General features: G+C 36.6%; 1 protein-coding gene across 1 annotated transcript in view; it reads right to left on the bottom strand.

The window, feature by feature from the left end:
- The window catches only part of PTPRQ (protein tyrosine phosphatase receptor type Q), a 304390-nt gene that overhangs the window by 236589 nt on the left and 50256 nt on the right, over positions 1-17545 (bottom strand). Inside the window, exons 17-21 of the mRNA XM_060412482.1 lie at positions 12283-12448; positions 11021-11281; positions 3645-3805; positions 2723-2834; positions 1817-2043 (exon numbers count right to left, since the gene is read on the bottom strand). Of these exons, the coding sequence (XP_060268465.1) occupies positions 1817-2043; positions 2723-2834; positions 3645-3805; positions 11021-11281; positions 12283-12448 (927 nt within the window). The remainder of the gene's footprint in view (positions 1-1816; positions 2044-2722; positions 2835-3644; positions 3806-11020; positions 11282-12282; positions 12449-17545) is intronic.

Raw genomic sequence — 17545 nt, 5'->3', positions numbered from 1 at the left:
AACACTGTGTCTGACTTTAGAGTTTACAATCTAATTAGGCAAATTTTAAAAATAAATAGGTAATCATTTAGACTAAATATTCTAGAATTTAAAAGATAGAAACTATTCTGGCTTGAAATAGCTAGTCAAATACACTAGAACAGACAGAGAAACTGTCATAAATGAGAATTCTTAAGCTTTTACAAATGCTATAACTGGAATCAGACAGCCTTGGTTTAAATTGCAGCTCTACCAATTCTCAGATAAAAAGGTTATCTTATTTTCCTTTACTTTAAAATGGAAACAATATATCTATGTCATAAGATTATTCTGAATACTAAATGAAATAACACATGTAAAATACTAAACAGGATTTTCCCCATATCATGTAGATTTGATATTGACATCTGAAGGTATCAAATGCACCATGTCAAATGCCCTTTGAAATTCTGCAATGGCTAACATATATTCAAACAGAATAAAAGTTACAACAGTGGTTAATAAAGTGTGGGGTGAAAAAGAGAATAGGGGCTTCCCTATAGTCCTGAAATAAGAGAATTCAAAGGAATAAAAATTTAAATTCTGTAAAAATAGATCTAAGCAGAATGAGGTTGGCTAAATTACCTTTCTATCAGTAGCAGCTTCTTATATCACATTAAAAGATAATCTTTATTATTTTGAATAGTATATCTTAACGTATAAATTAATTTGAATTAATATGTGAGCTTATGATAGAAAATATCTGTGCCAAATAATTCTCAGGTATCAGTTAGAAAAAGGTTGCCTACTCTTTAACTCATGTTACTGCAGAGAAATAGCCATCAAATCTGTGGTTTTTACCACTGCATAAGTAAAAGCCTGTATTTTTCTTTAATATTTGGGGGGTGCCTACTCTTGGTATGCCTACTCTCCTGTTATTATGATTTTGATTCTGCAAATGGGCATACTTGCAATTAGATTTTAAAAACAGGCAAGTGTCTCTTTCTTATCATTTCATCCATTTAGATGGTCATCTCAGCTATGTATGATCACATATTTACACAGCTTTTCTCTTGAGTCGAGACTAAAGAACATATTGACGTTATACTGAAAATAGGGAGGAATGAGAAAATGCCTGTATTCTTTCCTATCCCCTGGAAATACCGCGCGTGTGTGTATTGCTCTGTCGTATCCAACTTTTGGTGATCCCATGGACTGCAGTCCGCCTTGTGTCTCCTACATAGGCAGGCAGATTTTTTTTACCACTAGCATCACCACATCTCTTAACTGTAAACATTTTCACATGGCCTAACTAACAAAAGACTGCTTTTTGCATGCTATTCTTTAATATTTTAATAAAGTGTTCTTAGATTTCGTATATTTAGTGCTGTAAAGGCATAAATTCTTTGTAAACATAAAAGAGGTCATATGCATCCAGGAAATATTTGTTGAATGGAACCAATTTGAATTCGTTGTTCTTTGAGAAACTGGTTCTTTAGAAACCTTCAAACCATTATCCCAAATTACAATAACATGGAAATATAAGCAGATTAAGAGAAAAATAACAAAGCTAACTAAAAATTTGATCTAAGAGTATATGTGCTTGTAAAACCTATTAAACTTTATTTTTTTAAAGTCACCAAACTAATGCTTTCTAAAATAGATACATTATATAAATACTCACACACACAAAGCTTATAACATCTGTTTAAATTTTAAAAGCCCAGATGGGCAATGAGGACATGATTCAGATGATCATTCTTCAAGTCTCTTGCTGCAAAAGCTTGACCTGTTGGGATAAAGCTCCTTCACTTTTAAAATGAATGAAATATTTTAATACTATTTACAAAATAATTACCTTGATTTCATATGTTGTTCCAGGATTTAGATTAGTAAGAAGAACTTCCAGACTATCTGGTTTCGTTCTAACTTGTGTATACGTTGCCTGCATCCATGGACAAACTTCCTTATATTTTACAATGTAAGATATAATTCTCCCATTTGGATTAGGTGGTGTATTCCAAGACAGAAGAATCCCAGCAGATCCGACTCTTTCCCCCGCCAGGAAGACTGGAGGCCCTGGTTCTATTTTTCCAAAAATGCATGTTGTTATAAGGTCAATCAATTATTGTATTTTCACAAACATATGTAAGAAAAATATTTACAAACTGTAGACTTTTAAAGTTCCCAAAGACTAAGTGTCTCGTAAGTGTAAGTTTATCTTCCCTAGAGCTTTGCTACCAGGAGTAAAAAATGATTAAATGCTATGGGGAATACCAAAAACATTCTTTTATAAGAATGTGAAAAATGGAATGCTACTAAATACTACATGCCAAATACAGTTTTAATGCCAAATCATTTTTTTATAAACACTCAGTTGATGCAAGGCTTATACATAAACACTAAGGAAACAAGAACCAGCCTTACAAACTGAGTAATTCTTTGGGAGCAAGTATAGTGAGTTTATTTTCATGGTTTTGTATTAAACTATTACCATTAACAGTGCCTCTGACCATTTCACAACAAGTATGGAAAAATTATCTTTGCTCTTTGAAAGTAAAGGAAGATAAAGAACCAGCAGAATGCAGGTTCTAAACAGATCACTTTCTTAAGTTTCCATTTTGCTTTAATTACTCAACTGTTTTCATGCATTCAGTGTACATATTGCCAATGCAAATAGTCCCATCCAATAGATTTATAAAGGGCCCAAATACTTTGTAAAAAAAAAAAAAAGAAAGAAAGAAAATGGAAAACATATACTTACTTGTCACATTTGTCGTCACTGTTCTGCTAACAGGCGAGCTATATGTTGTAGCAGAAATTGAAGAGATGGTAATGTTGTACCGTGTACCAGGAACAGCATTAGAAACATCAACCTAAAACACCAAAAACAGACGACTGTGTTAAAAATTCTGAAATGCAGGAAAGCTCAAACAATAAATCTATCACAATCAAAAAAGTAAAGTTAGCACTTTACTGCATAACTCTGTACTATTTATCACAATGTGTTTCCTATTATTGTAAAAATATACATTTGCTATGGCAGAAATATTTACCAAATAACATGCAGTCAAAACTTACAAAACATACTACATTATCAAAGACTAAATCAGTATTTCTAGCAATCCCAATTCACTGTCACAACTATTTAAGAGTCCTAAGAAATCTATATAGTCCATTGATTAGCCCTGGCATTTAAGAGTGTGTGCAAGATACCTGTGTCTCTGAAGTTCCAATAAAAAGTAAAAGAAAAATGACAAGAAAACCCATCATTATCACATTTTTCAGGCAGTCGAATCACATTGATGGCTCTAGAGAGAAATGTTGCCTGCATTAATGATTTAAAGACAGATCCTCCTGGCAAGTGCACAATTAATGAGCCTGGATTACTCAATAGCTCTGCCCTTTCTTTGTTAAATTATTCATGAACCCTTGGATGGTTGGCTGTAGGTTCAGGGTAGACTTAAAAAAAAAAGAAAAACCAGACATTGCTAAGGTAACAGTCCACCAACACTGAAACTTACACTCATCAATTCGGCATCAGTGTTTTTGTCTTCATCTTATGCTTTTAAAGAGGCTCAAAGAAGGACGTTTTCATGGTGGATGAGTTTCATAAAGAACTTTCCTACTTGGGCTAAATATAAAATACAAGTTGGCTTGGCCAAGTATGATAATGAAAACAATACCTGATATTCTCCACCTCCAAGATCGCTGATAGTAACAAAGCCACTGTCAGGAACAAGATCCACATGAAACCTGTCCACGTGGCCAGAGGGTAGGCTCCAGTGCAGAGAAAAGGCATGTGCAGAAATATTGAAAGCTGTAAGTTTCCTGGGTCTTTCCGGTTCTGGTATTGAAAAATAGAGGTTTAGAATAGAGTTATTCTCCTAAACTTTCAAAGGAAAAAGGAAAATCAAAGGTTTAAGGGCCAAGTTTTAAAACAACCACACTGTTAGAAAGTGTCAGAGCCTTTACATTCTCACTAACCCTCTGCAGGTGTTAGGCACGTATATCTTTTAAAATATCTAGTTTTAAGTTTAATTATCAGAAATAATATATCAACTTATGTATCTGTTTCTTGGATATTCCTTATCTACTAAAATCTGTTGGCTGACCAGATTGTTTTTTAAAGCTTATGTTCTAAGTAAAAAATCAAATCATTTTAAAAACAAGTAGGTACAAAATACTTACGCAATTACCTGGATATTTATCAAACAGAAAATAATTCCAAAAAATAACAAAATATGCCAAACATTTTAAAAGATGAGCATTTCTGATGAATATTTAGTTAGGTGTTTCTTTAAAAGAAAAGTTTTCATATTGGAAATGAAAACAAGATAATTTTTAAACAATAACTAGTAATTGTCCTAGCCATTGCAACCATATTTTTTTCTACCTTTTCTTTCACTATTTCCAAAGTTTTGTTTATGCTGCCTGTACCTACTTGCAGGGAGTTTTCCGCATAAAGTTCTTTGGATTGGTTGCCAGTGAATCAGGTTTGCACTCTTATCTTTAGTACAGATTCCAGTCAAACAATATAAGGGGAGGGAGATTGTGAAGCAAAGCATGTGAAAAACATCCTGATACAGATCCACTCTAACACCATTTCCAAAAGAAAGGAGTCTGGAACTCTTCCTCGAAATCCGTTTATCATTTTAACACTCCGTTTTCCACCAGAAGTGATTTGAAAATCTATATATTTAAAAAATGAATTGCACATTTCCTAATATAACTGATAAGGCACATTGCATAAAATACAAACCTTTAAGGGCCATTTCCTAGTGTATTGGGGGGGGGATATTTTTTAGAATGGTTTTTCTTTATCTCCTTTGAAAAATTTCTTTAATGGTTATAATAAAACCATCTCACTAGTGCATGCTAAGTCGCTTCAGTCATGTCCAGCTCTGTGTGACCTTATGGATTGTAGCCCACCAGGCTCCTCTGTCCATGGGATTCCCAAGGCAAGAATACTGGAGTGGATTGCTGTGCCCTCCCCCAGGGGATCTTCTCGACCCAGGGATCAAACCTGTGTCTCTTCTACCTGAATTGGCAGGTGGGTTCTTTACCACTAGTGCCACGTGGGAAGCCCAATGATTGAAGATAATATTGATCAATTAATTTTCACATAACATCCTCAAAGACACAAACATTCTCTAGGCATCACCTCCAAGCTGCCTATGCAGTGAGCACCACAGTTTCATAATAACTCTTTAGAAATATGGCTTATCTAAGGTGAAAGATGTGCTTTCTAAGGTGATCAGAGAAATACCCAGTTTGTGATGGGCATAATTTCTTCGTAGGCATAGCTGCTGGCATTTTTCCTGGATGATTCTGCACACAGACCTATGTCCTCTGTATTCTCATGCCTGAGAGAAAAGGCCTTTATTCTCCTCACCAGTCCATGTTAAAACAGACAAACGTTTAACGTGACAGACATCCAACCACTACTCACACTTACTGATTGTGAGGGCTAATACTATTTCTTCAAGAGTCCTAAAAAAGTATCTAACATTTAAGAAGTCTTAAGAAACTAGAAAAAGAGCTGGGATGAGACTTCGAAAGGAAAATGAATATAGAAGTGAAGGGCTGTTTACTAAGACAGTGGTGACGGAGAGAGGATGTAGTTTCCTGGAAGGTCTACAATTACACACTGAAGAACTCTTGGCCAAGGATGAAGTCTGTCTCACTAAGAGGAGGAAGAATATATTTGTCTGGCTATCTTCCAATCTGATAAAAAAGGGAAGGCCTGAAAGCTTCAGGACAGTTTCATAAAGGCCTCTCAAAGCAAAGTGAATAGACGCCCTGCAAATGGACAGAAAATAAAATGACTGAGGAAAACCAGCCTGAGTTGTGGGATCATTTAAAAGAGAACAGCCTGATGGTCATGCATGCCGCAATAAAATTTTAGTTTTTTTTTTTTTTTCCCTTAAATGCAATGGAAAACATTGAAAATTTTTAAGCAGAAAGTCAATCTGACTTATTTTTAATTTTAAAAGATTTCCCTGGAAGATGGGATATAAACTGGTGAGAGGCAAAAGTGGCAGCATGAAGCCAGTTAGTAGGATACTGTCGTTCTGAACTGAGAGGAGGGAGGCTTGCTCGCAGGAAAAGGGAGTAGAGATGAAGTGATACTTAAGTCATTGTGAGAGTGGAGCTTTCTGGATAAGAACTGAAAGATTCAATTAATGAAACAGATCCCATAATAAGTCCATCATTTGTATTTCATGGAATTTAACCTCTGAAAAGGTAGAAAAATATGAAGAAAAACATCATTCTCAATTTAATTGTTACTAACCAATAAAATCAAATTGTGTGGTAGCTTTTGAGTTATATATATATGTATCTTATATATATCTTATATATATCTTTGAGTTTTATATATATCTCACATTATGTTCAGTTAATAGATATCATATATAACATATATATCTTTGAGTTTTATATATATATATGTATATCTCACATTGCATTCAATTTAATTAGGGCTAGCAAGAGTAATTCTAGGCCTAGTTAATTTTTTAGACCAGAATTTTCCAAAAATTAATCCTTAGTACCCTAAATCCCTAGAATTTAATAGATGTCAGTGATCAAACCATTTTGTCAAATAATTCCTTTTTTACATGAAACAGCTTCCTTTATTGCAGGTTAACTCAGTCTTAAATAAGTTTAGATATGTGACTTGTGCTTCTCTAAAGCAGCACTCTCTGATAAAAATATAATATAAACCACATTAAACAAGTAAAAAGAAAAGAGTAAAGTTAATTTTTAAAATATTTTTTATCTAGGATGTGAGACTCGGACTGTGAAGAAAGCTGAGCACCGAAGAATTGATGCTTTTGAACTGTGGTGTTGGAGAAGACTCTTGAGAGTCCCTTGGACTGCAAGGAGATCCAGCCAGTCCATTCTAAAGGAAATCAGTCTTGGGTGTTCTTTGGAAGGACTGATGCTAAAGCTCAAACTCCAGTACTTTGGCCACTTCATGCAAAGAGCTGACTCATTTGAAAAGACTCTGATGCTGGGGAGGGATTGGGGGCAGGAGGAGAAGGGGATGACAGGATGAGATGGCTGGATGGCATCACCGACTCGATGGATATGAGTTTGAGTGAACTCCAGGAGTTGGTGATGGATAGGGAGGCCTGGTGTGCTGCGATTCATGGGGTCGCAAAGAGTCAGATACGACTGAGCGAATGAACTGAACACAAAATTTCAAAAAATATCATTTCACATATAATCAATAAGAAATTATTAATGAGATAGTCACTTTTTTTCATACCAAGTCTTTGAAATCCCATGTGTCTCTCACACTTAGAGCCCATCTGAATTTGGACTAGCCCCATTTCAAGGCTCAATAGTTATGTGTTGCTAATCACTGCATACTGGACAGTGCAGTTCTAAAGCATCTCTCAACTTTTCCCTTTGGTATTTCAGTAAATTTACCTCAACTGCATTTTGAGAAGCTGAGAAAAAACACAAGTATGATCCTATGATGTCTATATAGGAAAAGAGTTCAAAAGAGTTAAAAGGACCACATACTAAGTTCTGATACAAACTCTGGTGGATTAACCTTTGAGACGGAGAGTAAGAAGAGATTCCAAATAGAAAAGCAAGCTTCTATTCCAAATAGAAAAGAAAGCACAAGCCTCAGTAGATTTTGATTCTTTAAAGAGTGTATACGAAATGAGAGCACAATGGTACATACCTTGAGATACCCATAAAGAGTCACACAAGCCTATCAGAACAGTGCTAAGGAAACAAAGCCTACAGTGGACAGGTATTTTAAAAGAAAAAGTGAAGACTTAAAAACACACCATTATTATTAACTTTTATTTATACTTCCCGTGTACCAACAATGTATATAATAAACTTTCAACATCACATTGAACATCACATAATTTATCATAGGTTGGGCATAATATAGCTCAAATGGTAAAGAATCTGCCTGTTAGGCAGGAGACCAGGGTACAATCCCTGGGTTGGGAAGTTCCTCTGGAGAAGGGAATGGCAATCCACTCCAGTGTTCTTCCCTGGAGAATTCCATGGACAGAGAAGCCTGGCAGTTTACAGTCTGTGGGGTCGCCAAGAGACAGACACGGCTGAGTGATTAACACAACACAGGGCACAATATACGTTCTGACCAAGGAAATGTCAGATATGCAGAGTAGTAAGAAGCAATTCGTATCAAGTTTATGACACACTATGCACAGTTCTAATCTTTTTCTCTGATTATGTTTTATGTAACAGCCATAACAAATCATAAGGACATACTATCATTCAGTTCAGTTGCTCAGTCGTGTCTGACTCTTTGCGACCCCATGAATTGCAGCACGCCAGGCCTCCCTGTCCATCACCAACTCCCAGAGTTCACTTACTTCTCCTCCTGCCCCCAATCCCTCCCAGCATCAGAGACTTTTCCAACAAGTCAACTCTTCGCATGAGGTGGCCAAAGTACTGGAGTTTCACCTTTAGCATCATTCCTTCCAAAAAACAACAAGGACTAATCTCCTTTAGAATGGACTGGTTTGATCTCCTTGCAGTCCATGGGACTCAACAGTCTTCTCCAACACCACAGTTCAAAAGCATCAATTCTTCGGTGCTCAGCTTTCTTCACAGTCCAACTCTCACATCCATACATGACTACTGGAAAAACCAAAGCCTTGACTAGACAGACCATTGCTGGCAAAATAATATCTCTGCTTTTTAATAGGCTGTCTAGGTTGGTCATAACTTTCCTTCCAAGGAGTAAGCTTTAAGCCAACTTTCTGGACTTCTGGGGATTGCTAGGAAAAATATTTGGTTGTCATAGTTAATTATTCCTTGATTACCACAATTAAGAGGACCCTACTGGTATCTAGTGGGTAGAGGTCAGGGACGCTTCTAAACATCCTAAAATGTACAGGACAGATTCCCATAAGAGAGAATCAGCCAGCCCAAAATGTCAACAGCACAGCAATTAAGAAACCTTGTCATAGACTCACTGAAACTTCACCAGTGGGTCCAGTGTTAATGTGTTTGATTATATACTTTACCTATCATAAAAAGACATTCAACACATCATTTAACACATGCACTTTTTAAGAAATGTTATTATATACATAATATAAAAGTTAAAATGTAATAAAAAATTTAAAAGTCATAAGGCATCTCAGAGATCAACAACTTAGCTAGCAAGTGTCAAATACAGGAATGTGGTTGGTATATGAATTGCAAACTCTGCCTGTTTTCATTATCACACGAATATCACATTTAGGAGAATAATAGTAATATAAGATACATAGAATAATGCCCCCTTCAAGGATGCCCACAACTTAAACCCTGGAACCTGTGAATATATTACATTACAGGCAAAACAGACTTTGCAGATGGAATTAAGAATATGAACCTTAAAACAAGGAGAGCAATCTAGTTTATCTAGGTGGGCCCAATCTAATCATAAGGCCCTTAAAAGTGGAAGAGGAAGGCAGAAGAGTCTGATGTAACAGTAAAAATGGAAAGAGAGTTGAAGCATGAATGCAACCCAATTCTGTTTTATTGTCTTTGAAGATAGAGGAAGAAGGTCACAAGCCAAGGAATGAGATATTCACTAGAGGGGGATCAGATCTCAGCTGACAGCCAGCAAGGTTTAACCTGTGTGTAACCTCAGTCCTTGGAGAAGGCAATGACACCCCACTCCAGTACTCTTGCCTGGAAAATCCCATGGATGGAGGAACCTGGTGGGCTCCAGTCCATGGGGTTGCCAAGAGTCTGACACGACTGAGCAACTTCACTTTCACTTTTCACTTTCATACATGGGGGAGGGAAATGGCAACCCACTCCAGTATTCTTGCCTGGAGAATCCCAGGGACGGGGGAGCCTGGTGGGCTGCTATCTATGGGGTTGCACAGAGTCGGACATGACTGAAGTGACTCAGCAGTAGCAACCTCAGTCCTACAGCCACAAGAACAGAATTCTCCAAATAACCTGAATGATCAAAGAAAAGGACTCTCCCCTAGAGTCCCCCCAATATCTTGATTTTAGCCTAATTAGAAACCATGTCAGACTTATGACCTATAGAACTCTGACACAGTCAATTTGGGTTATTTTAAGCCACAAAGCTTGTGGCAATTTGTTACAGAACCACAGGAAACCAACACAGTGTGACATCCACGTAACAAACGTCTACAGACTGAGTTATCATCATGTGTCTGCTTTGGATTACCTGTCATATCATAGCCTTAAAGATCATTTAAATGTAGTCTCATTAGTTATTAATTAGTTATTACTGCAATCTTGTTCTCTTAAGAAAATTTAAATATTAATAGGTTTAACAACTTCATTTGGATATAAAAAATGATGCTTTAAATTACTCAGAATAGGATTTTGGTCTCTTCTCATATAGAAACAAAATGTTGCAATGCTGAATTGCTAACATTCCACAAACACACCATATTATTTACACCTCCATAATTTTGAGCAGACTGTTCCCTCTCTCGGAATCCTCCTTTCCACACACCCCACACGCCCTCTAGTTTGTTTAGGAAACTCCTTATCTTTTTGCAGCCCTGGAGAGACTTTTCCATCCATTCAGTAAAGGTAATCATTCCCTTGCTGTGCAACCACAATAAGACTGAAATACTTCCATTGCTTCACCTCTTAATTTGACTTATACTATATGTATTTCCATGCTCATAATCTTTACTCCTCTCCGCACACCCTAAGACTGTGATTTTTCATATGTATAGTATATAGTAGAATATTAAAGACAAAGAATACAGTTGTAGGAGAATGGATGATATCCAAATCAACCATCTAATTCTACTGGCTGGACCTCTCATTTGATGTGATACTGTATATAGTATTAGGCATTATTTATTGAGTACTGACTATGTGCCAAAACTCTGTTATCCAATTTATATCTTACATATATTATCCCCCAAATCCTTAGAATACAGTGAGTATTTTTTACCCTCTGAAATATTCTATACATTGTAAAATTTCAAATTTCAAAGAAATGAAATTTTATCTTAAGCAGCACAATATGCAAAATGTGAAGTTTTTAAATATCAAAAGGAATTTGTAAATATACCTGCAATGACTCTGATAAATGTGCCAGACCCTTCAACATTTCCTCTCACTCTGTATATTGTGATGTTATATATTCCACCAGGAGTCAGATCTGTAACTGTGTGCTCAGTCATCACGCCCCAAATAAGATATTCTTCTGCAAATGTTCTGTTTGATATATAAATCTTGTAATGAGTGAAATTGGTCTCTGCTGGATTCCACCTTAAATGTGCAGAAGAAGTATTCACAGCTTTCAAGGTTAAGCCACAAATTCTGGATGGTTCTATTGAAAAGGCAAATATATATATAAGTAAAAACTGCGTACATATATGAAAAAATAAAGCAAACATAAATAGTATCATTTTTAAATCTATGTAATAATCCTTGAATTTATTCAAGTATAATGTCTTACATGCTCAGCTCTGCAAATAGAGAAATAGGCTATTATATAAACATGAGTTTTAAGTGACTCTAGCTCCCAAATATCTTTCCTTAGTCAAATCATGGATCATCATCAATAGGCATTCCTCTAGAATTGTGCCTCCTGTGTGTTCAAAAGTGTCCTTATATGATACAGTTACGGGTTTGTTAGCTACCATCTAGCAGATAGCTAGATATTGGATGAAGATGAAATAGAGTAACTTAAAGAGGCAGTGAAGGTCAGAAGTAAGGGCATTTTCAAATGTGGTTCTTCCAATTCCAAAGTTTTCAGCATTTCTATATTGCTGCATTGTTAATCAGTTCATCTGGTAAAGTAATATTGTTTCTTGCATTATCATTTGTTTACCGAGAAGAGACCCTGTAAGCATCATAGATTTTCACAAGAACTGTTGGTGACGTATACTATCACTCCTCCCCACTCAAAAACAATATGAAAGTTATTTACAATGAATTTATAAACATCAAGGAAGGAAAAAAAAGTTTTCCTCTTTATCAAACCCCTATCTCAGTAGAAAATGAGCTGTATTTATAACATTATGACATGTTATATTGCACATATGTGTATATATATACATATATTCCATATATGTGGCATACATGATACATATATACATATATATACATGTTTGCTTCAGATTATTAAGAAACTATGTAGTTCCCAATAAATTTAGACAAAGAATTTAAGTTCACATATTTTTGAGAGCTTCTTAATCATATCATGATCATCATTATTCCTTCATTATCAAGCTTTATGTTTAAAAATAGCTTTAATTATCTGGGGTCAAAATACTTTCAGTTATCATAAAACTATAAAGAAAAATTTTATTTCTGATATTTCCTTACTTGTAGCCACATTTTTCATTACAGATACGCTGTAATCTTTGCCTCTAACCGTCTTCACGTGGAACACATAGTCCACACCTGGAGTCAGATTCTTGACTTTGGCTTTGTTGGTATATACAATTACTTGGAATAGTTTTTCCCTTCTAGATGTCATACAATAGGATATCTAGAGAAAGAGATAAATTCATATTTTTCATGATTTAAAAAGGATCTGTCATGAACTCCACACTAATCACATCACATAAATTAATACTGCAAGAGAGGAGTTATAATACTTCCTATCTTCACCAAGAAGTAATGTGGAGGTAGTTGAGGCTGGATAACTTAGTGACATTCACATAGCAATAAGGTTAGTGAACCAACATAGGAGTTTATATACTAAAAGACCAGTAGCCTCCAAATGTTTCTAAATTTCACATACAGGTGTGTATGTGTGTATATATATATATGTGTGTGTATACAAACACATGATTTATGTATTTATATATATATATCAGAGAAGGCAATGGCACCCCACTCCAGTACTCTTGCCTGGAGAATCCCAGGGATGGCAGAGCCTGATGGGCTGCTGTCTATGGGTCGCATGGAGTTGGACACGACTGAAGTGACTTAGCAGCAGCAGCAGCATACATATATACATGCATAATATAATAGATATGAGTGAGACTTTACCTGTTGGTTCACCTGAAAACAAAAACTGTTCTGTAACATTTCATAAATGCCTGTTATCAATAACCTGATATGTAGATGACACCACCCTCATGGCAGAAAGTAAAGAGGAACTAAAATGCCTCTTGATGAAAGTAAAAGTGGAGAGTGAAAAAGTTGGCTTAAAGCTCAACATTCAGAAAACGAAGATCATGGCATCTGGTCCCATCACTTCATGGGAAATAGATGAGGAAACAGTGTCAGACTTTATTCTGGGGGGCTCCAAAATCACTGCAGATGGTGACTACAGCCATGAAATTAAAAGATGCTTACTCCTTGGAAGGAAAGTTATGACCAACCTAGACAGCATATTGAAAAGCAGAGACATTACTTTGCCAACAAAGGTCTGTCTAGTCAAGGCTATGGTTTTTCCTGTGGTCATGTATGGATGTGAGAGTTGGACTGTGAAGAAAGCTGAGCACCAATGACTTGATGCTTTTAAACTGTGATGTTGGAGAAGACTCTTGAGAATCCCCTGGACTGCAAGGAGATCCAACCAATCCATTCTGAAGGAGATCAGCCCTGGGTGTTCTTTTGGAAGGAATGATGCTAAAGCTGAAACTCCTGTACTTTGGCCACCTCATGTGAAGAGTTGACTCATTGGAAGACTCTGATGCTGGGAGGGGTTGGGGGCAGGAGGAGAAGGGGACAACAGAGGATGAGATGGCTGGATGGCATCATGGACTCAATGGGCATGAGTCTGAGTGAACTCTGGGAGTTGGTAATGGCAGGGAGGCCTGGCGTGCTGCAATTCATGGGGTCGCAAAGAGTTGGACACGACTGAGCGACTGAACTGAACTGAACTGTTCTCCCAACTCCAGGTAAGCAGAAGACTAGAGGAAGTGAAGGCAGATGTTGCTGAAGTCCCAACTTTCTGACCCTAGGAAGATGCCATGGCTTTCTCCTGGCTGCCTAAGGGATGGAAAGGGGGTGCCTCTGCCCACAGTCCAGCTAAATGAGGAGGGCCCTGTGGGTATCGTAACCATGCATGGAGGATGTCTGCTGGAGAGACTGACAGTCTAGTTGGAAGGTAAGAGGCAGCCAGCTTCCCACTCATGTGTCTGGTTGCCCAGAGAAAAAGGAAACTGGTAAGAGCGGACAGTAATCTGTGCACCCACCTTTGCCCTGACAAAGATGCCACAGTCTCCCGTGGGTCAAGTATGACGACATGGAGTGATCAGACTTGAACCAACTTACCAGTACCTCACCCAAGAAGTTTCACCTCTGTGCAAACACACCCAAGCAGCAAAAGGTAGTGGGATATAATACAAGAGGGAAGAACTGAGAAGGGCTGGAAAAGATAGAGCTGGACCTGGGTCTGTCATGTCAAGGACGTGGGTAGTGTGGGTAATCCCCACCTCCCTCACAAAGAACTCACATATGTGTCCCAGGAGAGAGACTGTATTTTAAGGGCTGCTAAACAGGTATCAATGGAAGTCAGTCAGTGTTAGTCAAGGGAGTAGTTAAAAAAAAAAAAAAAAAACAGCAAGAGAGAAAACAACAAAAATAAACACCTGGCATAGAGGAAGCAGTTCAATTTTTGTTGACCCAATGATGTGTCAAGTTCCATGTCAGTTTATCTTTCATTATAACCATCTTCCAGTATAGCCAATTATTCATTAAAACTTTCAGAATTGGCATTGCCTTTAGAAATTTTCAGTGGACTGATCTGATAGTCCCAATATTTGGGGGATTTTTTAAAATTCATTCAAAGCTACTTATAATAAACTTTCCTCTTCTTTATTCCATATTTCAAGGTGTAAAAGAAAGATACATCTAAATGAAAGTAATCACATTCATTTTATAATTTTAATTATATTCTCCTTTAAAAACCACTTGTTTGTGGTAAGCGTCACAGAAACAAATTTCCTGGGCAGACATGTTTATCGCTGTCTTGTGGGAAGAGTATTTAGTTACTGAAGAAAGATAATCATGAGGTCTAGAAGCATATCACTGCTTATTGATTTATAAGGTGTCACTGGCAATTGCCTTGTTTGTCTGGCATATGGTAAGATAGGAAAAGTGAACAGAATGCTGAGAAATTCTGATATGAAAAAGGATGGTAGGAGAAAGTACCATGTAGCAGAGGAAGAATACAACCTTGATGAAATGGTAAACTCCGACGTACAAAGAATCAGAGCAAGGCATTAATGAAGGACTGAAAGGAAAAGAAATCAATTGCAGTGATCTCAAGATAAAATTATGAAAATTTTAAAAATAAACTTGTAAAATAGAGGTTTGTCGAGTTCCAACTATGTGGGCTCCGTGTATCTAATAGAAACCAACTGAAGAAAATGCAATTTGTTCTTTTATTTCTACATTTAAAGCAGAATCGAAGACTTGAAATGATTAATTTTAAATGATTAGGAAAATGATCCCAATTATGCATGTACACTTTGCTAAGCAACCAGGATACTGTTGCTTAAGGCATTAAAATTTAACAAATAATCTCATTGGTAGAGAAAGACTAGAATAACTATTAGAGATAGTTAATATAGTTAATAAATATAATCTGAATCCAGAAGATTAACATGATTTTTTAAAATAAGTTTTACTTCATACATAAATTACAATCTCAAAAAAAGCATTCATATAAAAATAGCAAAAAGCAATTCTAGGAGTATATATTTTATCTGACAACAAATAATTTTATGGCCTCAGCCAACCCAAGAAAAGATCATCTTTTTAGCCATTTGCCTTGAAATATGAGAATTAGGACAAACAGATAAGGGTAAAAAATGTGCATATTCTACAATTAATATTATAGATACCTAGAATTTTCTCTAGGAAATACCTATACTAAGTATAGGAATGAATTAAATCATTCTAGAAAGGATAGAATTTTTCATGAATCATTTATAGCTCAAGACACCCCAATCATTGAATGACATTTACAAATGACAAATAGAATGTTCCCCTAGACTTGCTCATGTAAAATATCCTCTTCTCTTTTCAGTGAGTCTGAATCTTACCCGTTCCCAAAAGTTCATCTCAAGTTCTACCCTTTGCTGATAACCGTGTTCAATATTGATACTCCTCCTCCAAAACCCCAATCATATATGGCAGGGGTACCCAACCTCCAGGCCATGGACTAGTACCTCCTCCAGATCAGGGGCAGCATTAATGAAAAATAAAGTGCACAATAAATATAATGCCTTTGTTACATGATGTACATAATACATACATAATTACCTGCATCATCCTAAAACTACCCCCTATCCCCAGTCAGTGGAAAAATTTTCTTCTGTGAAATTGGTCCCTGGTGCCAGAAAGATTGGGGACCACTGATATATGGTAACACTGTTATACAAAGTTTTATTTATATACTAAATATTTATTGATCATCTATTACAGGGAAAGCATTATTCTCAGTACTAGGTATTTTACAGTAAACAAGACAAAAAAGGCTTCCCATTGTAGGGAAGTTACACTCTAAGGGTGACACCTAACAACAATCAACTCAATAAACAAATGAATGAAATAATCAGCTACATCTCAGAGGAAACAAAGAGTGGTTTTATTTAGAGTAGGTAATCAAGCAAGTAGATGAGAATATAAAACAAAGAATTGCTCACAGTTTAGTTCTACAAGGATTAAGTCATTAGCCACTGCAGCTATTAACCTACAGCGCACCATGAAAGGAATTCGGGATGCAAAACAAGATGAGGCATTCTGTGCTTTGGATAAACAAGCCCATCAGAAGGTTAGATGTATATCTCAGGAAGAATTTTTATGAACCCAGATTCTTACATTTTTCCATACATAGAAATCATTCTAAAATCATTAACTGGTATATCTGTGTCCTGGGACTAGCAGTGACCTTTTACTGAGATGTATGCTTGACTGCACGTATTTCTTATCCCTAAGTTATATATTAGGGCTTCTCCCCTACTTCCCCACAGCAGTTCCCTCAGACCTATGGAGAGGCTATTTCCTAAGCTATAGCTCTCATAAATTCTCTGAATAAAACTGAAACTCACAACTCTAACATTGTGCATTTTTCTTATAGTCAACAAATTATTCTGGAGCTGAGAATCCAATGATAGAAAAAAGTTGACCAAAACTGAAGGCGAAATACCCATGCAAAATGAATATCAAGTACAAAAATTCTGCAGCAGGGATGTGCATGGCATGCTAAAGGAACTAGAAAGAGAGCCCAATATGCTACCAGCATAGAAACCAAGCAGGCAGCATAATTAGATGAAGGTCCAATCAGGTGAGCTCTTGGAGACCACTTTAAGGCTACATAAACACATAAAGTTTAGACTTTAAGTGATGGGTGATGGAAATCTAAAGGAGATTGTTAAATCAATGAGAGACACTGTATCTCTGTCACCTGCATTCTCTCTGGCCACTATGTGCAAAGTAGATAATATGGAAATCAAGAACAGAGACAGAGGACTTCCCTGGGGTCTAGTGGTTAGGTATTTGCCTGCCAATGCAGGGGACATGGGTTCGATCCCTAGTCCTGGGAGATTCCACATGCCATGGACCAACTGAGACCATGTGTTAGAACAGCTGAGCCTGTGCGTCAAAACTACCGAGCTTATGCTCT

Source organism: Ovis aries, chromosome 3 (assembly GCF_016772045.2).
Source record: "Ovis aries strain OAR_USU_Benz2616 breed Rambouillet chromosome 3, ARS-UI_Ramb_v3.0, whole genome shotgun sequence".
Classification (NCBI taxonomy): Eukaryota; Metazoa; Chordata; class Mammalia; order Artiodactyla; family Bovidae; genus Ovis; species Ovis aries.
The sequence above is the reverse complement of the archived record's forward strand: the minus strand, read 5'-3'. Positions and strand labels throughout refer to the sequence as shown.